At 42.4% G+C, this 25,653-nt stretch overlaps 2 protein-coding genes across 2 annotated transcripts in view; both read right to left on the bottom strand.

The window, feature by feature from the left end:
• Positions 1-11,851, bottom strand: st8sia2 (ST8 alpha-N-acetyl-neuraminide alpha-2,8-sialyltransferase 2). Its single transcript, XM_072385809.1, has 6 exons — positions 11,409-11,851; positions 9,983-10,039; positions 7,796-7,936; positions 7,453-7,710; positions 3,625-3,918; positions 1-796 (listed from the first exon to the last, which is right to left on the bottom strand). Exons 1-6 carry the CDS (start codon positions 11,504-11,506, stop codon positions 484-486), a joined length of 1,161 nt encoding a protein of 386 aa, XP_072241910.1. The 5' UTR covers positions 11,507-11,851; the 3' UTR covers positions 1-483.
• Positions 11,852-17,998: 6,147 nt separating this feature from the next.
• Positions 17,999-25,653, bottom strand: part of slco3a1a (solute carrier organic anion transporter family member 3A1a) — a 33,077-nt gene continuing 25,422 nt past the window's right edge. The window contains exons 3-10 of the mRNA XM_072385803.1: positions 23,942-24,040; positions 23,585-23,857; positions 23,025-23,189; positions 22,731-22,929; positions 20,581-20,731; positions 20,057-20,229; positions 19,896-19,960; positions 17,999-19,601 (exon numbers count right to left, since the gene is read on the bottom strand). Of these exons, the coding sequence (XP_072241904.1) occupies positions 19,249-19,601; positions 19,896-19,960; positions 20,057-20,229; positions 20,581-20,731; positions 22,731-22,929; positions 23,025-23,189; positions 23,585-23,857; positions 23,942-24,040 (1,478 nt within the window). The 3' untranslated portion in view covers positions 17,999-19,248. The remainder of the gene's footprint in view (positions 19,602-19,895; positions 19,961-20,056; positions 20,230-20,580; positions 20,732-22,730; positions 22,930-23,024; positions 23,190-23,584; positions 23,858-23,941; positions 24,041-25,653) is intronic.

A 25,653-nucleotide genomic window follows, 5' to 3' on the forward strand; every position in this document is an offset into this window, starting at 1 on the left:
AAAAAAAAAAGAATTATAAAAATTCAGCATTTCAAGATGTAAATGTGAATTTGCCTACATAAATAAGCATTATACTGTAGTGCTGCTTCATTTTATGACTGGCTGACAGTAAAACCGATGTATTACATTTATCACATTTGTTCTTTTTCACCCAAAAACAGATGTGCTTGTTTTTTCACCGAACGAGTAGCATCCATTAAAAAAAAAAAAAAAAAAAAAAAAAACAACCCACAAACCATCTGTTGCCTCTCCAGTTGCTCATGACTGAACCCCAGAGGGTTAACGGTTGCCATAGTAATCTCATTAAAGTTAAAACACACCAGCGTGATGAGTCAATACAAGAGCCTGTAACAGAAAGGGGTTCGTTTCTATTACAGGACATTCGGATATGCAAGTTGAATAAGAAAAGCAGTAACAAGAAAACAGTTGGATCCGAGTTCCCCTCAGTCGAGAACAGGGTTTCCATGGAAATCTTCCGTCCGGCTATTTGCTCCCGAGTTCATTCTGTTGTCTCTGCTCCGCATCACAGGTTCCCGTGTGGAGCCGGAGCGCCCCCTGTCTGTGTAATGTGCTCAAGGTCCTGAATTCCAGAGGCATGGTGTGAGGACTCGAGCTGGAGGTGTACTCATACTTCAGAGTGTCGTAGTAGTGGTATTTCACCGGTTTGCCTTGTGGGTCCAGTGAAAATGGCCAGAAGCCGTAAAGATGGATCTCCTCACAGAAGCGGGTGGCCATTGTGTACATGAGGAGGCCAGTGGTCGGGCGCTTGATGTGGACATTGTTGGTAAGCCAGTATCTGCAGACAGAGACATGCAGTACACCGTTAGTTGCATTCAGTCAGGCAAAAGCAGCCACAAAAAGGTTTTCACGGCTTTAGCCACAAGTAAGGAATACTCATCTGCTTCAGTGTGACCTTTCTCCCACTGGGTTCTGACATCAAGTCAGATACACAGTATCTCGAAGCATACAGATGAGCTGAATGTCATGCTACACAAGTAAAGACTTAAAAACTAGAAAGAAATGTTTCTGCGTTGTTGATACCAACAAACCGATGCATCGACTTATTCATAATGTCTTCTGGATTCCCAGTGGAGAGGCAGCTGTTGATTAATTCACGGTCATTTATCAAACAAAGAACAACAAAAAGGCTCTGCAAAGTGAATATCTTTGGGCTTTCCACTGCTGATTGGAACCTGGAATCAATGTGAAGCTGCGATGTCTGGCTGCTGGAAATCGCATATCGGCTTATTTTTTTGATGATTGATCAAAAATTTACTTCTCACGCATTTGTAATTTAAAGTCGACTTCAGAATGTAAAATCTGTGTCACTTGCTTGATGCCAGGGCCATCTGTACAGGAACCATGGTTTCCATCTGTCTGGTTTTAAGACAGATACTCCTGAAAGATTGTACTCCACATTGGGGAAAAAAGAGAACTTTCTCAGCACCGAGGCAGAGCTCCTGATGGCTGAATTTTGCCTTATATTGTTGTTCTTCTTTTTTTTTTTTGCTTTTTGTGTTTGCTAAGCATATACTGTTTGTTCATTTCTGCATCAGCTTTTTTTTCTTGAACAAAACTGCTCACACTAGGTGCACCTTGCTGCAGCTACTTCAGGTGAGCAAAAACTCCTGTGACAGTGACAAATCCGGGAGCGGCTTGGCCCAGATGGACGGCCAGTTCACCCTGCTTTCGTTTCCCCTTTTTAGTAAAAAGGCCGTAGGTCTAACCTTGACGATGTCGCTTCATTTTCAATCATCTCTAACGCCCTCTGTGGTTACCAGACAGAAGATGAGGGTCATGTCATTGGACTGAACATGTGCAGCCGTTTTTGTCCTCTATTTAGCAATCTTGGTTTCAGATAAACCGTCAGTTGGGGCGTTTAGCTAAACCTACCACAAAAATATTTCTCCCCTCATCTTCAAAGCATTTCAAATTATTCAAATAAAAGCTTCATCTTACAGTCTGCTGACAACAGAATCAGGGGCAGATCTACCCCTTTACAGGGAGTTAGTTGGAGCATAGAAAATGGCTTAATTTGGTCACTGACCAGCGGTGGATGTTAGGCTTTAAACAAAGCAGCAAAGATCCAGATCCGAATGAGGCCAGAGCAGCACAAAAAAAGAATTACAGGGTGAGGATTTTTTTTATTCTTTATCTTTAAGCCTCAAGCGAGTGGAGGACGCATTTTTCAAATTTGCAAAAAACATTACTAAAAAAAGATCAGCTTTGAAACACATAAATGCAAATGATAATAATAAATGACATGATTTAAGGAGTCTGTTAACAAAGGAAACACTAAATAGGTTTTGCCATATCATCTGTGCTAAATTCGAGTCCCAGCAAAGGCTCCTGCTAACAAATAAACATTTTCCACATAATTCAAGTATAATTAAAACAGATCTCTTCACAAGCCAAAACAAGAGCTGCGAAGAAACATCCATCAGTGTTGATGTGACTTCAACAACTCAATTAAATTTTGGAATGTGCCTTCTGCTTCTTTGCAAAGAATTAGAGGACAGCATGAGGTCTATCAGCCCAGCACTTCTATCCAGCAACTCTGCTGGTTGCCTGGCAATCTCACAGTGACGGCAGGACTCAGTGAAACCTGCTGTTTTTCACCAAGATGAAGTCAGATCATCAGACTGTTGTGTCTCAGTGGAAATGTCAAGCTGTCCATCGCTCCACGATTGATTCAACCCCCTGACTTTTCCACCGTCAGACCCATCTTTGAGGTCTGATTTGGACGGACAGCATTACATTCACATAAGCTTTTAATTGCCCACTCTGTTGGGCTATGACCGAATATGTGCAGAAATAACACGTTCTCCTCAGACTGAGCTGTCATTTATGCGCCATGCAAATTTCTCCACCTTGTAAGTCATAATGCTGTTTGTCAGTCTGCCTTTTTGGTGGACAACCCAAACATTGGTTCAAGTTTTTATGTTTTTCGCAACCACCACAGTTTCTCTTCTATGCTTTGAAGGGGAGGCTGAAGGTATTGAGTTTACGGCAATCTGAAAGTCTGCCACCAGGTGTCATTTAGTCCAACACACTAGTTTTCCAGAAGCAGATAAGAAACTGCGTATTAAGCAGCATCAGAAAAAGCTATTGGTATACAAATGTAGGTTAGAATTGAATTACAAATAGCTGTAAATATGAGTGATCTTTAAAAGGTGACTGTAGGCATTTTAAAAAAAGCACACTTGCTGTTTTCCTTTGCTTCAGGTCCTCACAGTAAGCCGAATGCCTCTGGGCTTGACAGACAACAGGAGTGCAAAATTGATTTTCTCAGCTTGAGAGCAAATTTCACCAAATGTCACACAATGTTTTCCAGAGACGGAGAAATAAATAAAAAAAGCCAAGCAAACAAATAAAAGAAAAGATTCTTCTTAAAGAGAAGCAAATGACATCTGCTTATAGTAAATGTGATAACCGAGGGTGTGTGCTGACTGGGGAGAGGCAGAGTAGATTTCTCACCCTGGCTGCCCGTGGCGATCACCTGTAAGTGTTTGTTTTAAAAATAGCCAGCTGGGCCATATATTAGAGTTTGGCAACCCCTTGATTATGCCGCTCACAGGTGTTCTTATGTGACGCAGCAAACCATGAGCAGCAGCTGCATCTTACCCTCTGACGGCGTGGAGAAGGCGCAGTGATGGAAAGGCAGTGCGTACGTCCACAGTGTGCAGCAGGATGAGACGAAGGGCCCACTCCACGCGCTCCTCGCCCCCCTTCGCCATGAAGGCTGGGATCCACAGCACACTGCCGCTGAGGCTTCGAAGGCGCTGCAGGAAGCGCTCCTTCCACTCCTCACTGACCAGGTCCTGGAAAGCCCGCTGCACCACAGACGGGTTCATGGTCACCAAGTTGGTCCGCTGCCCCACATCCTCAAAGTATTCCTCCACTGGTGCGAGGTTACACCTTAAAGCAAAGTAGCTCAATTTCAGTATCAGAAAAGGGTACAGAAATAACTCGACTCTTCATACATGCACACACAACTGAAGCGTGGGACTGTAACAAGCTTTAAAAAAGACAAGCCCAACCCCAAAAAAGTCGGGACGCTGCATACAACAGAATGCATTGATTTGCAAACCTCATAAACCGATATGTATGTTTATTCACCACAGAACACAGAAAACATCTAAACCCTGTATGCACCTTTCAGAACTGATGGTACCTTTCCAGATGTGTGCAAGTTGGCTGTTTCAGCGGCAGTAATGCACCCCCATACCATCAGAGATGCAGGCTTTTGAACTGAGGCCTGATAACAAGCTGGATGGTTCCTCTTCTCTTTTGTCTGGAGGGCACTGTGTCCATAATTTCCAGACAAATTTCAAATCTTGAGTTGTTGGAGCATGAAGCAATTTTTTCATTTTTTATTTTAACTGTGCCTCAGTGCATCTTAAGTGAGCTCCATACATGGCTTCTTCCTTTCGTGATCGAGCTTAAAGCTGCGTTCGCGGACGGTACAGTGAATTTATATTCACGGATAATGCTTTCTGGAGGTGTTCTTGGGCCTATGCAGGGATTTAGAAACGAGTCTGTTTCTGTTAGTGCATCACCCGAGGACCAAGATCACCAAGCATCCAATATTCAGATTCGGCTGTGTCCCTTGGGCATGGTGAATAAGGGACACAAAATATTATTCACACTCTTCAATTTGAAGACGCAGTTTATTTGCAGATTGCTGAACTTCTGCTCGTCTTCAATTCCACGAGACTATGCCTCTCTAAGGTGCTCTTTTTATGCCTAATTGGACTTGTTGCCAATCAGCCTTGGTAGTTGCAACAAGTTCCTCCAGCTGTTTCTTTTTAGTACCACTTACTCCCCCCACCCCCCCAAATATGCGTTACTGTCATCATGCAATCATTGCATTCTGCTTTTATTCATATATTACACAGCATCTCGACTATTTTGGAGTTGTACAACAACATCCATGGTAAGGAACAGGTGCTCATGCTACCTCCTTGAAAAAAAACAAAAACAAAAACAAAAAAATGTCATTACCTCTTGTGAAACTGAAAAGTGAAGTTTTTTGGAGCTCGATGGACGACGGTAAACAACGTGGCTCATAGAGGCCTGACATCTTTTTAACGTTTTCCTTTTTAAATTCATGACCTGTCTGTGATTCATTATGGCAAGTCAAACTGTTCTAACCCACAGAAGGGAAAGACCGGAAAGAAAAGGTAAAATCCAGCATTCAGGATAGTATTCTGCTTATTCATGTTAACCTCTGCCAGTGAATGCCAGAAAACTCAGAGTTGGCAGTTATTCTCACAGCAAAGCATCACTTTTATGTTAAGCTCGGTGGGGAAATTATGCCGGGAGTGCTAGCCACCCCCCTCCTGAGACTGGTCTTTTTTCACCTTGGAAGTCTGTGTCTGATCACAACTAAATGTGTCTCTGGTGATAACTACTGTGAAAGAAACAAACAAAGTTTGAATGCTGTGGTGCGGGTTCATAATGCCGTCCTCCTGCAGTAAGATTGTCCGTAAAACAACATGTAGGTTGTGCTTTGTGTTACCATGGGAACCATGCATTCAGTTGGTGCATCAGAGGGGGTGATGGGCAACATGTTTAATTATACTGTTCCAATTAGCAGAAAAAATGTGTACGATAGCCTACTGCTGATGTCTGAACTTACACACGAGACAATAAATGCCTACATATCAGAAAAGGTTTAGTCAATAACAATTCTGCTTTGATTTGGTCAATGATTCCACATAATAATGGGACCGTGTCAGAGCTGAACGTCATGAAACAGACAGTGAACCTATTTTTATTCGCAAAGCTAACAGTTTTCTGCTAGCATTTCTTTCATGTCTCAACTGTGTCATCCGTTTCTATTTTCAGATTTATCCCAATTATACAACCTGCTCTTCTTTTGAATGAAGTGTCAGATAATCGGCATATTTTGTGCAGAGGAAGCATCGAACGACGAGTAAAACGCCAATGAAAAGCCTGAAGATGGAAAGGCTCGTGAACAAAGAAAGGTCATAATCACTGGGGTAGTACCCTGGCTGTGTTTAACTCACGTCACAGTGCACCCCTCAGAAGATAGCTGGTTATCTTGAGAATTTTTGCAACGAAGAGTCGAGAAAATAGGGCCAAGTCAAGGCGGTCAAAGCTAATAGACCCAAAAAGACAGAGCTGCCTGCTTTTGACGGCTTAAATATATTTGGAAGGAAATTATTTTTTTAAATATATTTATTTTTAACATAGTTTAGAACCCTTTTGTATTTGTACTTTTATTTAAATAAAAGATCCTGGTTTCAACAGTGAATTCACATCCATTACATGGATGGTTATTCTCGCACTGAGACGTGTTCATTCTCATTTTCGTGGTTGCCGTCAATGGAACATGGCAGCTAATGATCCAGTGGAAAGAACACCAGCTATATGTTGTTGTAGGTGTGAACTGAAATGATCTGTACCAGGTACCTCAAACACTGTCAGCCTTCTTTGTGGAACCCAAGTGTAAGCGGAGATCTATATTTAGCTCAGACATTATCTTCCCATCTGATATCCGAGTGCCAAAGCAAATTCCTTAGCTCCTCAAAATGACACATTTCCCATTCTCTGCTTTCAACCATTACTGCCACGATCCTGCGTTATTATCATGCTGCTGGAGTTTAGAAACCATGACCCCCTCCTCACCTGCACAATAGCACTTAGAGAAGGCAGGGTATGCAAATAATAGAAATTACTTTCCGAATGAAAAACAGGCATTCGGGATTTTTGAAGCATACTCAGCTGTCGATCAGCGAGTTCAATGAGATGCAACAGCATACTGCTGCTACCTTCTCCTTTTATACCTGAACATTAAAGTCGCTAATTTCTGAGAGGGAGCCTTCACCGCCTCTGCAGAGAATGCATGTTTAGTTAGATTGTGCCCAACTCTAAAAAGAATCAAAAGTTTTTTCATCCACCACAACAACACAGCCACTAGACGGGCTTAAAATTCCCATCAAAGGCAGCCATGAATAAAGACATAAGAATCGCACACAGAGCGACTCCTCCGCTCGCACCTTAGCACAAACGGAGCAGGCTGACGGCTTTGCAAACAGCGTCCTGTTTGTAAATGAGAGCAGGACCCAGGAGAGAATCGTCGTTTCCCTGAGGAGCACGGCGTGTTACTGCCGGCTGAAAAAGCCTTTCAAAAAGTCAATGTCGTGTATGTTCGAGCATTTAATCATTCTCTGCCAGACTTTGAGTTTCCAACTTTGAATCATTTAAAAAAAAAAAAAAGCGTGGGCAGCAACTGAAATGAACTACTAATACCATAAAAATGATTATCAAAATAATAACACTTACACTATGCCGCAAATTGTTAAACTGAGACTAATGTGCCAATCATTTCCCGTTACAGTTTTCTGTCAGTGGCATGCTTTACGATTTCTCTCGCACGGACGGCTTCCATCGCTGACATCCCTTACGTGGAAAAAAGCAAACTACCTGATAACAAAGTCGTGAGAATCAATCTCAGGTCCACAGCTGCTGTTCAGCAGGATCCCAGAGTTGCCTACGATGGCGCAGCGTCTGTGATGTTGGTTTTTCATTGGAGATACAGTTGGCAAAAGACGGTAGAGATTTTCAGAGATGTTTGTGGTGCTGTGGCGATCAAAAACATAGTGGATGATATCTCCCAGCTTCAGCGTGCCCTTTAGAATTGAGATATCTCTCTCCGGGTCGAGGAATTTCAGAATGTTCTTCCTGTAAATAAGAGAAAATATGATCTCATTATAAAAGACTCTCAGTGGACCTTGTGGAGCTAATTCAAATGAGTGATGAAAGCGACCTGATGAGGTTGGAGAGGGTCTTATTAAAGGTCCAGTTGTTCGATGAGTGTTTGGCAGTGTTATTGTAGCTCGGAGGGCGATGATCCACATGTCTGCTCAGTCTCGCCGTCGCAGTTGGATCCATGCGCACTGCAACCTTTCTAAATGAAGATAAAAATGTTGCTTTACAAAAGAAAAATGTCGACCTTTAGAGTTCTGATCAATAACAGACAAAAGCCTTGTTATTTTGTCCAAGCATGGTGCGGATTTATCTCCTTCTTTCCAAAGCCAAGGGATTTCAAGAGGTGCTTTTTCTTCTCCCAACAGGTATTGGAATACAGCAGGTCCTATTATGTGATACAAATCATAAAGTCCTGAGACAAATGTGTCATTTCAGGGTTACATAAACAGCAACGGAACCGTCGCTGAATCTCTTTTGAGAACAAATTGTGCGCCTGTCCAGTGCATTCCATGGATTACATTACACTGCACTTCAATCGTTTTAACGCTTCGCTTAGTGGTTGTGTTTACAAAAAAGAACTCAAACAGAACTCCCAGTTTCTCTCCGTCTGTAATGAAGAGCTCGCATGCTTTCAAAAACAAAGCCCCCCTTTAGGTATTTGTGATTCTGGCACATGCAGTGCTTTGGGCTTGTGAGCTTCAGCACTGATGTTGGCGCGTGCAGAGGTCACCGGACAGTGCAGGGACTCTAAGGCTGACTGACACAAATTCACCCAGATACACTCATGACCCATTATTTTGCCGCTTGACACCAAAATAAAACTTGAATGGTTGTAATCTTCCATGACTTACCGGTGAGCAGGTCTGCCTGATGCAACTGAGTGTAATCTCGTAAAAGGTGCTCTTGGGCGCACATGTTCTTATTCTAGGTTTTTGTCATGGTTTATGCGTTTAGTTGTGTTCTTTGCTTCACCGATGACCTCGTCTTTTTGATTTTATTCCCTTTTTTAAATTTTTTTTTTTTTTTTTAAAAATCAGTTGTTTTAGGCATTTGGATTTCCATGTTCGGTATTCTAGTCAACTTATTTGTTTCATTTGAAAATTGCTTTCCCTCTGCATCTCAGTTTTACACTTTACTTACATTTATACTTAGAATTATTTACACCTGGGTACTGTCATCACCCCCGTCGGTCTATATACATTTCCATTGTCAAGTGCCAGATTGCTGTTGCTGGTGGTAATTCAGTGAATAAGCGACTGTAGATCATTCTGGTTCGGCGAGTGCATATGAGTCTGCATTTGGCTCCTCACTATACTACAGACAGTCTGTGTCTGGGAAGTGGCACATGCAGGCTGAGTCAGGAATAATAGAAAACACTGAAAATAAAGATGCGACTGCAAAACTAAACCAGTTCATTTGGGAAGATTTTGGATACAAAACAAAACAAACAAAAAGGGAAGATTTTGATGAGAAACAGCTTGGTTGGCAGTGCCTTACAATGTGTGCGATCATTTCAATCAGCACCACAAAGCCCTGAACCAACCAGAGGAAAACATAACGACGCGGTGAAACACTGGATCGATAGGTGAGCATCAAACTACCCGATTATCCCAAACATCGCACCAGAAGAATGATCACAGCGCTCATCCGCTTTTGTGTTTTGAACATTCGAGCCAAATATGCTGCATTATGGGGTAAAAAATTAGGATTCAGCCTTTAAAACTTAAATTTCATTTCCCTGCAGATGTTCTCCACCCCGTCCCCCGGATGACTGTAAAGAGTGCATTTAAAATAAGTCTATTCAAATAATTCCTGTATCATCTCACATCACTATTTAAAAGAATATTGCAGAGAAAAGCCACTCACTCCCCAAAAATCCCGCAGCTGTAATTCATAATTGAATATAGCGTTAATTCTGGGCTAATCAGAGTAACTAACCAGTTTCTTCCTCAGCTTACGGAAATAAAAGTGAAACCAAAGTGACGTTATTTGAAAGACAGCCTTTTTCAAAAAGTTGAATTCAGCTTTGATGTTATTTCATGTACACTGTGCAATGACACATTACTGGGTATTTATAGCAGCGGCTGCCTTTCCTTAAAAAGTTATTACACACTCTGTGTGAGTGACTCAGTCTGTTATCGAGCCTGCAAAGGATTCAGTGACCAAAGGCAACTGAAAATCATACACAGACACCACTTAGATTCTGTTTGATGAGTTATAGGAGTGCGAGAATAAGATTTCAGACCTGTGCGGTTTCGGGATGAGCCGGTGTGAGTTCATCTTCTTTGAGTGTCCAATATTTCTGAGGGGGAAAGAGAGATTCAGATTAGATTACACATCACTTACAGCAGCTTGGGTTCTTCCATTTAATGCCTTGACTGGATTCAGCAGCAGACGCCACTGTACATCCGTCTCTCAAGACGGAAAGAGGGTGAAAATCACACAACTGGGTTTTTTTTTTTTTTAGAAGTGCACAATGGGCCCATTTTCTGATGTAATGAGCAGAAATGTGGCCTTAATGGAGCCCCATTTACACTATGAAGAGGTTTTCTCCCCACCGAGAAGTGAGCAGTCTTTTCACAAGGTTGCCGCATACATCAGCCAAGACGCATTTACAGTAAATATGCTGCATGTGCATTCAGATTCGTTTCAGCCTCAAGCACTTTTGCAAACCTGACCTTGGCCGGATTTGATAAATTTGCAGCAACCTGCCCGAAGACGTCAAAATGAAGGAGTGAAAAAACTGAACCAGAAGACGGCTGTCAGCCTCTTGTCAGTCATTTTACAATCCTGGTGGCCTTTAAATACATTGCTATTAAGCTGAATTTATGCAGAAGTTGAATTGGTTCTGGTTCTTCTCCCACGTGAATCACAAACCAATGTGACCTCATTACAACGTGAGCCACAGCCGGGTAATTGCATTCAAAACAAAATGTTCTTGCTGAAAGGGAGATGTGAGAATGAAAGAAAAAAAAGAAAAGTATTTTTTGTTATTCAGGAAGCACAGCACCTTTCCAGCGGTGACGGTAACCTGGAGAAGAGGGGGATGTTGCACTCTTGTGGTCTGCTTAGATTTTTTTTCATGATTATGCTAAATCAAGAATGAATTTACTTGCAGGTCAAATGCAAGTAGGGCATGATGTGGGGGACTGGGAAGGTATCTGCGGCACTACTCAACATTTCAAAGTCTGAAAATGAGACAGAAAAGATAGGAAAGCTTCCTTTGTTTCCAGTCTGTCCCCCCCTCCCTCCGTCCTTCTCTCTTTCACACAGACTGGTTCTCCATTTCTCCCCCTCTTCACGCACTCTTCTTGTGGAAATGTATCCCATCCCGCATGCAGCCTGCTGCAAGACAAATAGCCTAATCCTTGGAGACCCAGGCAGGCGGGCTGCTGTCGGAACAGCTGCTGCTGCTGCACCCAAGTGTTACAAATGTGGAAAGAAGCCGCACACACTCAACATTCAGCCCGAAACTTCAATCAATTCAAAGAAACTCGTTTTTTCCCCACGCATTTATTCTCCTTCCCCGGCACACTTCATAGATCTTCTGAGAGAGCCTGAAGGAAATAACCTGCTGGACAGCGAACAATAGGCAGCACTAACACACTCACTCAAACACACGCACACGCACACAGAGACAGGGACTGGATTAATTACACTGGGTTACTCACGCAGTTTCTTTCTCCACTTCTGCAATATCATCAATGATCAAAAGCACAACCAGCAGCGTTACAAACCCGAACAACAGCGTGCGGAATACAAGAGGCATGGCTGGGAGGGGGAGTGGAGAAAGGCTGCAGCCGGGAGTCCCCTCCTTTCAGCGAGTCCTATTATATTAACCTCCTTGTGTTTTCCATTTATAAACCGAGAATCCGCTCGGTCATCTCTCTCTTTGTTCTTCTCGCCAGAGTCGGACCCTCCTACGCGGGATGCGGTCCTTTTCTCCCCTTCGGAAAGATGTTGTGGGTTCGTGTCTCCCGGTGGAGCGACTGCTGCCGTCTCCGCCGTTACCTCTATTCCCCAGTCAAACTTTGAAAGCGTGCACCTACGGAGCTCGCCGCGGGAGCAGCGGGATGTAGACCACAGGCAGTCTTAAAGGCGCAGACAGGTCCACAGGTCCGGGAAAGTGTCCGTCCTCACCACCCACACCTCCCCCCAGGTGATGACTGCTAGCTGAGGCTGCAGCTCACACCGAGTAGCTCAGGTGTGCGAGGCAGGTTGCGCCGAGTGCTCTGAAGAAGGAGAAGACGATGCAAAAGTGAATAAAAAATAGATCCAGGAATAATCTGAGTGCAGTCCCACTGAAAGTAACGGGGACAGCTGTTCGAAGGGCAACACAACATTATGTACTCTGCAAACTACTTTAGGCTAAGAAAAACCGCATAACAACCAAACAAACTGGGACACAGTCTAGTTTGCCTAAAAACAAAATTAAAATGCATGCCGATGATATCCTATCAAAACACAGCACAAAGAGGAGAAGTTGATGCTGACGCGTTTGAAACTTGTGCAAAAAAAGCAAGGTTCACTTCAATTTGATGACGGCAACACGTGTCAGTGAAGTTGGGGCTGGGGGCAGGATTACCAAGAAGGTGGGGATTTCATCATCCATGCTCTGGGAAATCCAGGGAATCCAGAGGTGTCTCAAAACTTTGGGATTGAATAGCTGTGAGGATTGAATAACTCTGAGGCTGATGATTCTGTTGTGGAAATCACTGCATGGGTTCAGGAGCACTTTAAACACAGTCAGTGAACGCAGCTTGTCGCTTCACACACACTCTCTCTCTCTCTCTCTCTCTCTCTGTCTGTCTCTCTCTCTCTCTCTCACACACACACACACACACGCTAATAAAAGGTTTAACATGCAAAAGAAGAAAAACATCTGCTAGTAAGACTAGGGGACTCTGCTGGCATCTTTTGTGTCCGTGATACTCTGATGTGAGGTGGAAAACTGTCCTGTGGTCAAAATATGAAATTCTTTCTTGGAAGTCATGGATACTATTTCCTCCAGGCGGAAGGGAAGACAGTCCAGTTTGTTATCTGCACATTGTTCAAAAGCCAGTGTCCGTGGTGGAGAGTGCTTGAGTGCAGATTGGTGGTTTGAACATTTGTGAAAGCAGGATTTGGAGCGACATACCCTGCCATCCAGACATCAATGTTTTTAGTCGAAACCAAATAATGCCCTTTTGGGCGCTCATTAAAGTTGTTTTCATATCAGCACAGGGGGCCATTTTTCTGCACTGCAAACAAGGCTTGTGTGAAAAACACATCGCATGGACATCGCTGGAAAAAAGGCAGCATATTGTTGTTTTGAAATCTCATCGAACCTGTCTGCATTGATGCTGCCATCACAGGAGGGTAAATGTGCTTGGGTCCATTTCCTCCAATATGCAGAAGGTCCTGAATACTGATGAATCAGAGCTCTCTGGATAAGTTAACCCAAAGTAAGTCCTTGCTCATGTGTCCAGCCCTTTCCAGACTGAAAACCCTACAGATTATTTTCCTTGGAGAAACATAGTAATGTCTTTCTTTGAGGAACATTGATTTGAAACATTTTCATGAAACATTTGCAGGGTTTTTTCCCCTGCATTTTTTGAGAAATTGATGATTCTCGCCCCATCTTTAGCCCTCAAAGCCTCGGCCTTTCATGGAGACATCTGTTGTACCATTTCACAATTTCAACTGATGATACCCCCCCACGCCCCCCCTTCAAATTAGGGTTGTTATTATTTATTTAATTCAGTTGTCCCTGTCAAAAAATTTTTCTGGAATGTGTTGCAGGTCTGAAATGCAGAAATGGATGCATCTTAATAAATTAAATTAAGTTGAGGAGACAAAGCATGTAGTAGCTCACATGCATACTGTCTTTAAATGAATAAAAGTCAAGTGAGAGTAACTTCTTTTCCTTTTCTAAAACAGCCTAACTTTTTCTGTTGACCTTACTTTCGTATTTCTAACCATACAGGTTCTGATTATTGTTCGTCTTACTTGTAAATGAACACATCTACTGCTTTATAGCAACGTTACACGAACACTATTCTGAGCCTATGCTCGACTAGAATTACACCACCAGCAAAATTATTCTTTTTTTTTGTCCCTTTGGATAGTTAAAGTGGGTAGCGAAAGAGATATGTGCTGCTGCTGTGAACCGTTCGAGGTCTAAGACAAGGTTTCCGTCATTTAGGCCTTTTGAAGCTACTACTTTAGAAGAGGAGCTGTTATCTTCAATCACTTGGATGGAGTCTGAAATGAAAGAACTTCTGTTTTCTCTCCTTTCATCTTTGCAGTGCAGTAGTCATGCAAGTGTTGGACTGGGCTATCATTTCTATCAACATTTTGAAACTCTACTTGCCTCACCGGCTTTGTTCTACTCAGCAGAGGTTTCTGTTTATTTTCATTAGTAAAATGATGAGAGTTCTGATCACAGGGGAAAGAAATGCATCTGACCACATGTGTCGGTTTGACTCTTGCTCCCACTAGCTATGCTGTGGCTTGTGATTTTCTTTGAGCACAAATAACTTCAAAGCCTGCGCTCGTCCAGAGGATAGAGAAGTTTAGTCTATTCTGAGGCTTTGTAGCAGAACAGAAATCACGCAACAATTTACATCGTAGCTCAACAGCATCTGCTCAGCTTAAGCCTCCAATAGAGACATGTTAACGCCATTAGTATTCAAGAGCTGCACATTTCTGTGCAATGGTGATACAACAACAAACGTGTTTCGTGACACTTTATGTTTTGCAAAATTGATCTTAGTTTTGTTTTTACAACAGACTTGTCTTTTATTACTGTTTTTTGCCACATTTAGTGGTTGCCAGTGCCTCTTCGGTGCTTAAAAATAGATTAATACGTCCTCAGAGTGTCCCCAATGTAACCTACATTTCTTCCTCGTCATCGGCACCATCGCGATCATCCTCAGTTATTGTGCTGAAAGGTTGCAGCGGTTTGTTGGTGTTTTAATAAAAGTAAATGAAGGATTCTGTAGTCAAGGCAAATCTACAGTGACAGGGCTGCTTGTTTTTCGAATTGCATGCATACATTATCCGAGTTGTATTTCACAGACATGGGAAAAGGTCTGATTTACATAAACTGAAAAGTGCAGCTGGAGCCTTGAGAGTGTGCATAATGACAAGACTGATAATGGTATTTACCCAAGTAATGCAATCCAATATCGCCTGGCTGTAATTCGGAGCTAAAACTTGCATGCAATCTATTCATATGTGGGAGTTCTTAGACTTATCGTATTGTCTGAATGTGCATCGTATATCGTCTACAGTTTCTTTCTGTCTTTCCCTTGGAAAGCAAGTGTCCATGGGTTCAATGCACAACACCAGCAGGTAAAACTGATTAACAGTCAGTGAAATGCAAACAGTAAACAAACACTAAAGGAAAGACATAAGTCAGAGAAGCCTGGTGAGGATTTACTGCTTTGTTTTTCCCTGCTCGACTTGTTGTGTAACAGTTTGTCACACTAAAGCCCCCCATTAGGCTAATTGACAGCTCTCCACTAAAAGTAAAAACTCCTGCCTCCAGCTGCTTCTGTGTGGATTGGTAGATTTCATTCTTGCGCGTTTTGATTGACCCGTAGCTGCGTCAGTATCACAGTAGTGTTGTTAAATGAAGCAGATGAGACCGATACCGGGTTTTTTTGTTTGTTGTTGTCTCGTTTGAGTTTCATTGAGCCATTATTAGACTTTACAGCCGCCCCGAGGACAACGCGGGCACAAGACACAAATAGAAATGCTCCATGCTTCCACTTTTCAGAGCATGTTCACAAGTGCTCTGAAAGACAAGTAGTAATTATGACATGTTGTTCTCAGAAGTGGCCGCTCTCGTGCTGGCTTCTGGGCACGAACCAAACAAAGTAATGTGTGATTTATTTTCTAAATGCTACCAGTTTTTTTTTCCTTTGGCCAAGAGATGTTGGATTTTGTTGAGCTGTCTTCTGAGATAACAACGACAAGCGTTTGGCTCGGCTGTTTCGCTCTGCAGAAGCGCTTCAGCTCTGCATGTTCTATTCATTTGAAAATTTCAAGCTCAAAGAACCCCAAACAACATTCAGAGTCACTGCAAGTAAACAGTGCAAACGCAGCGTAGCGCCAGCAGGCCGACAAACAACAAAGCATCCTTTGACTCGTGGTCGACCATTAACTGGTTGCATGCAGGTGTGACAGTCTGTCTGTGTACACCTTGAACTGTCTAAAAATGGGATTGCAGATAAATGACACCCCCTTATTTATTTTTTTTGCCAGCTTAAGTTTTGATAATTGCCCACAAACAGTATCCTCAAACATTAGAGTCAACTCTAGCCCTTTTGTTCAGATGGTAAAGAAATCAGAGGCTCATCACTCATATATTTCCACATGATTAGGCCGATGGTTCCTCACAGCTGGCTGGGTGGGGAAAAAAAAGAAAAAAAGGGCCCAAAACAGTTTGGGGAATCAGGATTAGAGGACAAATCAGCCAAATGTATCAAGAATAACAGCTGCAGTGGATTAGAAAAAGTTAGAGCACAAACTGGTATCCAACCTCTTATTCACTCATTTCTGACTGTCCAAAAACAAATATGGCTTTGTTTTTGTGTCCCACACATCAGGGAATACGTCTTATGTTTTAACCCGAAAATTCTTTAGGATTTAGTCAGGAAGCAGCATCTATATGCTGCTGACTTTTATCAAATTAGAATACAGTGCAACGGTCTGGAGCCCATCATTTGTTCTTCTCTCTAAGCGCACACAAATGCAGTGATTTACTGAAACCTGTGATAACATGAATGGAAATACAGTATATAAGGCAAAAATAGAGTTTGTACAATTATAATAGGAGCAAAAGTCAATATTTGATATGATCACCTTTACTTTTCAACACAGCCTGAATCCTCTTCGACTAATTTCTTGCAGTTTCTTTCAATAGTTTCCAGGAATAGTTCTCCAGGCTTCTTGAAGGACATCCCAAAGCTCTTCTTTGGATGTTGGTTGCCTTTTCTTCTGTTCTCTGTCAAGATGATCCCACACTGCTTCAGCAAAGTTGAGGTCCAGGCTCTGGTGACGATTCATCACCCCGTAAGACCTGCCACTGATTTTCAGTCCACTTCTCATGTCATTTGGAATACTTGAGCCTTTTCTCCCTGTTTCCCGTCCTTAAGAATGGCTTCTCGACAGCAGGTGGGGCTTCAGTGATGAGGCGGATGAAACTTTCGTGGATGAAACTGAAGAAAGGGGAACAATTTATACGTCTTTGCAATAAGCTGCTAGCAACAAAGACACAATGTAAAGTTGGTTCTTTGCTAAGTTGTCTCATGTACAGACATAATACTGGTTCATTCCCGTGGTTAGATACCTTTTTTAATGCTTGAGTGATTAGTTTAATCAATTTGACTCAACTCTTGTTTTTCGGTGTTGTTTAATCAAACTCGTTCAAATACAGTGTTTTTTAGTTTTCTTTTTATTTCGCTCATATACCTTTTACATCTTCTCTTGATCCAATCTTTGTTTTATAAAATAAACCCCTCTAAGCTCTTGCCAGAACAATTCAACACTATACCCCAATAATCCAACATTGGTAATCATTCTGGCTTACTTTACAAACAGCAGCTTTTTCAAAAATATGATAAAACATCAACACTCTGTAACAAAGTTTCCCCACAGAAACACTCCACTTTACTTTCTCTAGATCACCCTTTAAAACATCTCAACGTGTCTCCTCACGAATAGTCTATAAGTCAGAAAATCCAACAGCTTAATGAGAAACTTCAGGTTTCTTGTACTAATCAAAGTGGGAGCTCTCTGAGCCAAAGTGGTCCATTAATTCCTCACACCCATAAAACCAATCCACCGAGCAGTTAGTACAATGTTGAGAATCTGTACTTGGCCGTGAATATAAAGCAGCAAGTGAGAACTTTCATCTCAGTGGTGCTTCAACTTGAATGAGAATGTTTAGATGCAGTTTGAAATATTAAGATACACACATATGAAAGCCTTAGTCTGGGGGTATTTAAAATGGGAATCTAATATTTACTGATGTATTATTTTTTTTACACCATATGATACATACAGAACTACTTTTACGTATCATAAAGCGTAGGTTTGGACTGCTGTCCCTGAATAAAGGCAAAAAGCTGTTTTAGTGGTGACTGATTCCACGTCACGCTTTACTTTGTTGAACGAGATCTTTTATGACTGAATAAGAGCAGGCCAAAGACAGTCTATCAACACTGGACACAGGAGCTTGTTGAAAATGATGAAAATTTGCAACCGTAAAATGATTTTCTGAAAAATTATTTATTTCCAGAGTAAAATAAACGATATGTTGCCATACAAAAAGTGTAAGAAAAGGGACAATGTCAAAACTGTAACTGCAGAGAAATCAGTAGAGTGACGTGACGTGCGCGGAGCCATTTTAAAATACAGGAATCAAGCCAGTGCTCTTCATTTTGCTCACACAGTCTCCCGTTTTGTTTCTGTAACAAGTCTGAAGACAGATTTCAACACTTTCCTCAATATGAATATTCCAAAAATCTTCTGTGACATCAGATGCACACATAAAAATCCCAGACAATTAGATTAAAGATAATTTATACAGTCCTTTCAAGCACATCCTAAGTAAAAACATCCTGGGCCAAATGAACCAAACATATTACTCCTAATCTCATTAACGTGAATGTCGGAACATAAAAAAAAATCTTTTTTTTTTCTTTACTCCTCTACTCAGTGTAGAAGCAAAAAAACAAAAAAAAAATGGATTAAGTTAATCCCTTATTAAGACATATTAGGCTGGGTACACTCTGCATATGCAAAAACAAACGTGGAAATGAAACAAATTGCTACAGTAAAAATCAAACCTGCAGTCTGACACACTTCTAGTCATAAACACGGACGTTTCATACATGAATTGCACCTATGAGACGAGACCTCACAGTCTAGTCTAAGCAAGTATCAAAAACAGTGTCTACGATCCAGCAAGAGAACAAGAAAAAGAAACATCTAATAGGCCACTATTATAACCCGGTCCGGGGTGCTTCTGGTCTCACGTTATAAGAAACCTTTCTGCATTGAAGTGAAAATGCAGTGGCTGATCAACTACTACTTTGTAAACACTTGGCAACTTTTCAACAACTGAAGAATCTCTCAACCATTTTTGCTGTATACCATGAAAGTCCCACATTTCTTTTGAGATGGACAGACAGAATGCACAGTGCTGACTGAGAGGACCCCGCCACGGTTCACGCACAGTGATGACAGACCTAAAAAGAATATGGCAACTATAGCTGTGGTACCGTCACGTCCGCCCGTTAATGATCAGCCAGGACTGAGCCACACCGGACTGTAGTTGTATGTAGGAATTCACCGGCAACGCTGGACGACACCTCGCTGATAAACAACTACAATGGACCCTTTGGAAAAGCGTGGAGCACAGTGCAGGGCACATCTCCTGTGGCCTGAACAGGCCTTCATTCTTTCAAGAAACGAAGAATAAAATAGTCCTTAGAGAGGATATGAATGTCCACATCGTCCTCATAAAACAGACTCCATGTTTTCGCAAACCTCGTGGTCCTCTAGGTTGTATATAAATTTTGTCCTGTCCACGAGTTTGGGGCCGTCGGTGAGAGACGGGTAAAACTCTGTGGAAGTCATGTGGACCTCGTGGCCTTTGATGTATTTCTTGTAATTCCTGCGCAAGCAATACCACGTGGTGCTGTAGAGGAGGAAGGCCACGCCCTTGAGAATGATGGCGAGGCTGACGTAGAGATGCCTGTAGGCTACGTTGTCGTACAGCAGGCAGGCGCCCTGATCGCCACAGTCTGAGCTCCAGAAAAGGCAAGTGGAGTCAATCCCAGCACCAAAGATCAGAGGAGGGGGGATAAATCCTGGAAAACAGAAATACTAAATGAACCAATGAACTCCCAGGTAAACAGATTGAGATTTTAGAATTGCATTACTTCTCTCCCCTGCTCAATTTACAGAGTCATAAAAGGTAATGGTGTATAGCTGATCTGATTTATTCGTCATCCATGAGGAAATACTGTACATACGCTAACAAAACACATGAGCTTGAGTAATCTGGATGACCTTCAACTGAGCGCCATGGCGAGCGCCAGACTTAACCGGAACTCTGTTTGTTGTGTAATCTGATTAAAACTTTTTTTAAAAAAAAATCTTACCAAGGAGTCGAAGCAAAAGGAACAGAACTCCAAGAGCGTATGATTTCAGTTCAGGGCTCACAGACCTTCAGGAGAAGCATAAGGGGAAAAAAATATGATTTAAAAAAAAAAATGTTTTAAATGCACCAATCACGCTAAATCCAATAAAACTACAGCAATACCTGATAAGGACGATGACAGAGGGAGTCTGGGCCATGGCTCCCACCAGGCTGCAGACACAGATCACACACAGGAAGATGAGGAAAGCCTCCTGGCAGCCCGGCGTGGGACATTTCCCCGGAACCACAGAGGCATGCTCACTTTCAGCAGATATACACGCGCATCCTGTCAGGTTCTGAGAACAGAAAAGGATTAGATTATGTTGTGCTCTATTACGTGACTGTATATCTGCACTTGAAAGTGATAGCTGTGGCTGTGAGTCAGCAGTAAAATGATAAACTGAGCTGTGAGCAATTCTCTCTAAACGTAAAATGAGAATTGAAGAAATTAATCTCAGTCAACATGCAAACTTTAAACAAAGACACCAAGGCTTTTTTGTCTGACGCGTGCTTGTTGACGGCGCATCCATGAAGTACTGAGACAAACAATTTAAATTCAGAGGCATATTTGAACTGTGTAATTAATTAGGCTATTGTGATCTACGTTAGGTATCAGTGGCCTGCGAAAGTTGAGAGATGTTTGACACCTTTGGAGAGTTTCCTGTTCGGCTGCAGCCGGCAAAGCAGGCGGAAAGGTAGGTAACGTGGTTGGAGCCGCACACGGGGCTGATGGAGGAGGTGAAGCAGTTGCAGTGACTGATGCACTGGGCCTCTGGTTTCTCTCCAACCCGCATGGTCCTGAACAGAAAAGCAGCAAAAATTCACAACTTTCTTTTCCTCTACAATGACTGCATTCATACAAAAGGCCCATTCTTAGCCATTCATGAGAGGATATCTTGTTCATTTTTAAGATCTCCATGGAAACGGCACTGCACAGCCAACCCGCCCTGGAGATGATCGACTTCAAGGCACCAGATGATAAAGACCCAAAGATAGAATGTCTAAAGGGCCACCGACGCAAATGCTGCTGTCTCATTAATCTCGAAAAAAGAAATAAACGCTCGGACTGGGTGCTGAACCCGAACACAACTAAGGACCTGCAGAGGATGTTCCCTAACTGAAGACACTACATGCAGAAGGGCCTGTGGACTTGTCAAGACCGGTATTGTGTTACACATAAAAGACCTGTGCTCTTCAGTTCCTCTCCTCATCACTGTGGTACAGAGGAATATTTTTGCATCTTTCGGATGTAGAAACTCTGAGGCGAAACAAACGGAAACAGACAGCTTATTGGGTTTACATCTGCCTCTGTCGAATCCGATAATGTAAAGTGAACCACTCGTGTGACACATCTGTCTGTGTTTGTCCACAGCAGACACGTGTGTAAAAGGTTCAGTCGTTCTCTGTCAAATCTACATTTGTCGTGCAGACTGTTGCGACTGGGGCAGCAGTAAGTGGTGATATTCATTATGGATGAATCTACTGATTATTTTCCTAATTAGATGATATAATGACTGTTTCATATAGCTTTTCAACTGTTTCAGAGGCTGGAAGGATCATGGATATTATTGAAACATCACACGATTGACTAACAGACTGACAAAATGGTCGCCAAATTTCTTTTTTTTTAATTGACTTCTTGAGTATTTGATGTCACTGCATCTTCAGTTGAGATAAAATAAAAGATTTCATTACTTAGAAAGGAAAAAAATGCAAGGTACTGAATGCTGACCATGTGTTTTTTTTTTTTTTAATTGTTATTTCATTATACAGTGATTCAAATAACTGATGAACTTTATTGTATCCAATCATTAACAGGAACTGCTTGTTGTCCTAAAAGTGCACAGGTCCCTTTAAAAAAAAAACAACGTACGCACCGTATCTACGTGAACGCATTCTGTTTTACAGTCTGTTGTTAAGTTTTCCTTTGGTTGTTTTCCTTTCTTTTAAAGTTTTAATGAATACCTGAACATGCTGTGGGCAGGAAATAGTTTAATTTGTACTAAAAGTGGTTAAATTACAGTATATGTAGGAGGCATTTCTAAAAACAAAGGAAAAGTTGACCAATTTATCTGCATGAAAGTCATGGAGATGCCTGGCTGTGTAACACGTTTTGCTCTTTTATTGCACTGCTGTCTGACTCAGTAAAGTCTTCACACTCAGTCCACAAAGCCCCCAGGAACACAAGGCTACTCTGAATAGAAAACCTTTTTATAGACTCCCTGATATCGCACAAAGTAATTTGAATATAGAGAAAGCCAACTGTGCCCCGGAGAACAGAAGCAGTCCAAATTTTTTATTTTTTAATTTAGACTGCATGCAGCTCACCTCCACTAAGGTCTTCTGGCCTTGGCAGCCATATTACTTTTCTCTGCTTTAGTGTTGTTAACTGCTTGTAATGCATTCATTCATTAGAATAACTCATCCACTGTGAACAATCACAAATCCAAGGCATGGAAACACACCATGTATAAAATTATATTACATGTAATATAATAATTTCGTCAGTCATCCACAATCTGTATAGTTAATCAAATGTTGAAAACGTGTTTCGGTCGTGCTGAAACTGCACACGATTGGTTAGAGGTAACAGAACGGCTTTTGTTCTGGAAGTTAACGCTTTGCCAAACTAGAAAAAGCATGCATTACCAAACCAGCCATCAAGGAAGTTAAAGGAGACAAGATAACATCATGAGATAACGTGATGGGAGCAGCGTACAGTCGTTCGTCTTGTTTTATTTGAAGAATTTAGTTAGTTTGTGCTAGTGTATTGTTAAATACAGAGTTTCTTTCTTACTCATTGCCATATCTGACTGTCACTCCTGCAACAGGACCCGTGTCACAGCCCAGGAACAGGAAGGAGACGTAGCAGGCGGTGGAGATCAGGTTGACCAGCATGGCCATGCGGATGGCTCCCAGCGCTGAGAGGTTCAACTTCTTCACCAGCAGGCCGCCCATGAAGATCCCCAGACAAGCACACGGAATGGCTGTCATACCTTAACCATAAAGTTGGCCAAAACATGTTAATTATGCAGGTGAGCATGCAGATACAAGTGAGCTGACATGTGTGCTGTTTGCTCTGAAAACTCACCTAACAGCTGGTTTGCTGAACTGGTGGTGAGGTTGAACTGCTGCTCGAGGTATTTCCCTAAGAAGGCTGCGAAGCCTGCTACGACGGCGATCTCCATGCAGGCTGCCAGGGTAATGCAGGTGAACACAGGGTTTGACAGCAGGTGCTTGGTCACCTTGGGGATCACTGATGATACAGAAATGAGGAAAGATGAGCAACGTGGTCAGCAGGACAGACGGGACTCTCTTGTGGCCTCTTGTCTTTTTCGTGGCACCATTTCTGATCTCACTTAATAATGGGTGTTTAGCCAGCAGTTCACGTCAGTTATAAACCAGTGATGTCACAAACATTTCCTTTAATGTAAGCGTTTGAACAAAATATTCCAATGACTGAAGACTTGCACTGTGGTGATTATGCAGCTTAAGCAATTACAACTTTTTATCTTATAGCGAGCGTCACTGATGGAATAAAGTCTTGCTCTTAAATACACTTTTCTTTATGTTTGACAAATGTAAGAAAATAAATAAATCAATAAAAATAAGCCTGTTTTGCCATTACGACAGCGGATGTTGAAGGCTCACCTCTCAGCTGCTGACAGCAGGTGGGGCTGTTGGCAGGCTCATGGCTGAGCACAACTCCATTGCTAGGCTTTGGAGTCTCACAGTCTGGTGTGAGAGAGGGAGGGAGCATAACCTGCTCACTCTCGGCTCCCTCATCTCTCTCACTCGATGGTAGGGACTGAGGGAAGCCGAACATCAGGACCGCGGAGCAAAAGAGTAAGGCACCACACAGAAGGAAGCCGGCCCACCAGGCCCCGATCCACCGCGGGTCATCTGGAGTGATGTCCAGCTTACCTTTACCGAGACACGGAATGAGTCATAACACTAGAACCACTGAGAAACACAAAAATTATAACTCTATGAGGATACTGAACTCACTTGTGTCAATGAAGATAGCGTCCACGTAGAATTTAGTGCAAACAGAGCCGAGGATGAAGCCACAGGCAGGTCCGAACACCAGGGTGGAGAAGAGGATTCCTGCACAAAGACAAGCATCAACTTTAATGTTTGGTTTATTTTTATTCCACTGACACTTTCTGGTACATGAACAAGTACTGTTCATGCCCCTTAGATGTTGCTAAACACACAAAAAAGGACAAACAAAATGCACACATGTATAAGCCACTAAATAAAAACAAATGGTTCTTTAACTAAATAGATATTATTAGATAACTAAGTAGATATTTGCAATGCAACGATCTTCTTGATGTGGATGCAACTTTGACACATACCACCGGAAAAAGACGTTGTTGCCAATACAGGAAATGACCCTCATGGCAGCGGCCTGCCCTAGCTGGACAAAGCACCTTGATGCATCACAAATACTGCTCAGGAACACCTCGAGGACAATCTAAGCCCGAGGTGCTGACCTGGAGAGCCCAGATTAAGCATCACGTTGAGGCATCAGAAAAAGCCTGGTTCACAGAGAGCCCACCCCGCAACCCACAGGACTCGAAATATCCACTGGCAAAAATGAAAACTTTATCAAAGTTTTATTATGTGAATCGTGTCGTGTTATCATGTTTTATACTGAAATGTGGGAAAAGCGTCAGTGAAATCATGAATTAACCAAACCGTTCGTCTCTTTCTGAGAGCCCGAAGTGACATCTCCAAATGTCCTTCCTTTGTTCACTAAACAATGCCAGCCCCCTGTTAAATTGTAGGAAAACACAAGGCCTTCATTTCGATTCTGCTTTTAGATGTCCTTTTAAGGAGGGTTCAGCGTGCTGTGACAGATACAATCTGCAAGCTCAGTGCAGCAGGAGCAGCAGGAGCAGCAGCACACACTGACCCATCTGGTTAGGCTCGCATGGTCTATTCCTCTCTTCTCTCCACCGAATGAACAGATAAACACACCTGGAGGAAGACACCTAACAACAGAAAGCATTTTCTTTTGCCACCGTCTGCTCCAGTGGGCAGCTGGAGATAAAAATGTGGAGCTTGATCAAAAACTCTAATTAGAGAGCTGTCAGTGGGGTGCAAGTCTGGCCCTGTGACTAAGACGGCAGGCAGATAATGAAGACTCAAAGCTCAATTTGGGAAGAAGATTTCTCCCTGACAGCAATTCCTCTGAAGTGTGACACTGTTTGACTGTGCGTGGAGGGCCAGACTGAATCAAGTGGTGCCAAACCAGATTGGAATATATGTTTGACCACTGCCGCACAGAAGCAATGCCGGTTTCAAATTACTAACAAAATAAAATGAAATCGTCTGTCGTAACTCTGCTTCCTGCTTCGTCCCCCTTGTGGCATCACTGACCCCCTTTTGACTGGCTTCAGGCTGACCTGAACATCATGGCTATCAGTAACTCCAGTAAAATGTTCAGATGCCAGGGGCAGCCGATTAATGAAGCGTGGAAACTGTGACTAAGCCCTGTGTCTCTCTGCTGGTGCCGAGAGTTAATTCATGGTCTGCTTCCTGTCTTGACCACCCATATAGGAAGGGAGTCAACGCAGTCATATAAACGTAACTGCATTCACATCATAGTTTATTATTCACATAAAGGAAATGGCCCAAGAGATTTGTGAGGTGGGGCTCAGTACCTAAAATGTGTTATAAACAAGCTCTTTTAAGATAATGGAGGGAGGAAA

This window comes from Leuresthes tenuis, unplaced genomic scaffold (assembly GCF_036924035.1).
Source record: "Leuresthes tenuis unplaced genomic scaffold, fLeuTen1.0.hap1 SCAF_5, whole genome shotgun sequence".
NCBI lineage: Eukaryota > Metazoa > Chordata > Actinopteri > Atheriniformes > Atherinopsidae > Leuresthes > Leuresthes tenuis.

Excerpts from the sequence above, each read along its gene's own strand:
- st8sia2 (XM_072385809.1), bottom strand. The coding sequence starts at position 11,506 with ATGCCTCTTGTATTCCGCACGCTGTTGTTCGGGTTTGTAACGCTGCTG. Across the intron at positions 7,711-7,795 it reads ACCCTCTCCAACCTCATCAG|GAAGAACATTCTGAAATTCC; the intron begins GTCGCTTTCATC and ends TCTTATTTACAG. Across the intron at positions 3,919-7,452 it reads TCTCACGACTTTGTTATCAG|GTGTAACCTCGCACCAGTGG; the intron begins GTAGTTTGCTTT and ends CTTTGCTTTAAG.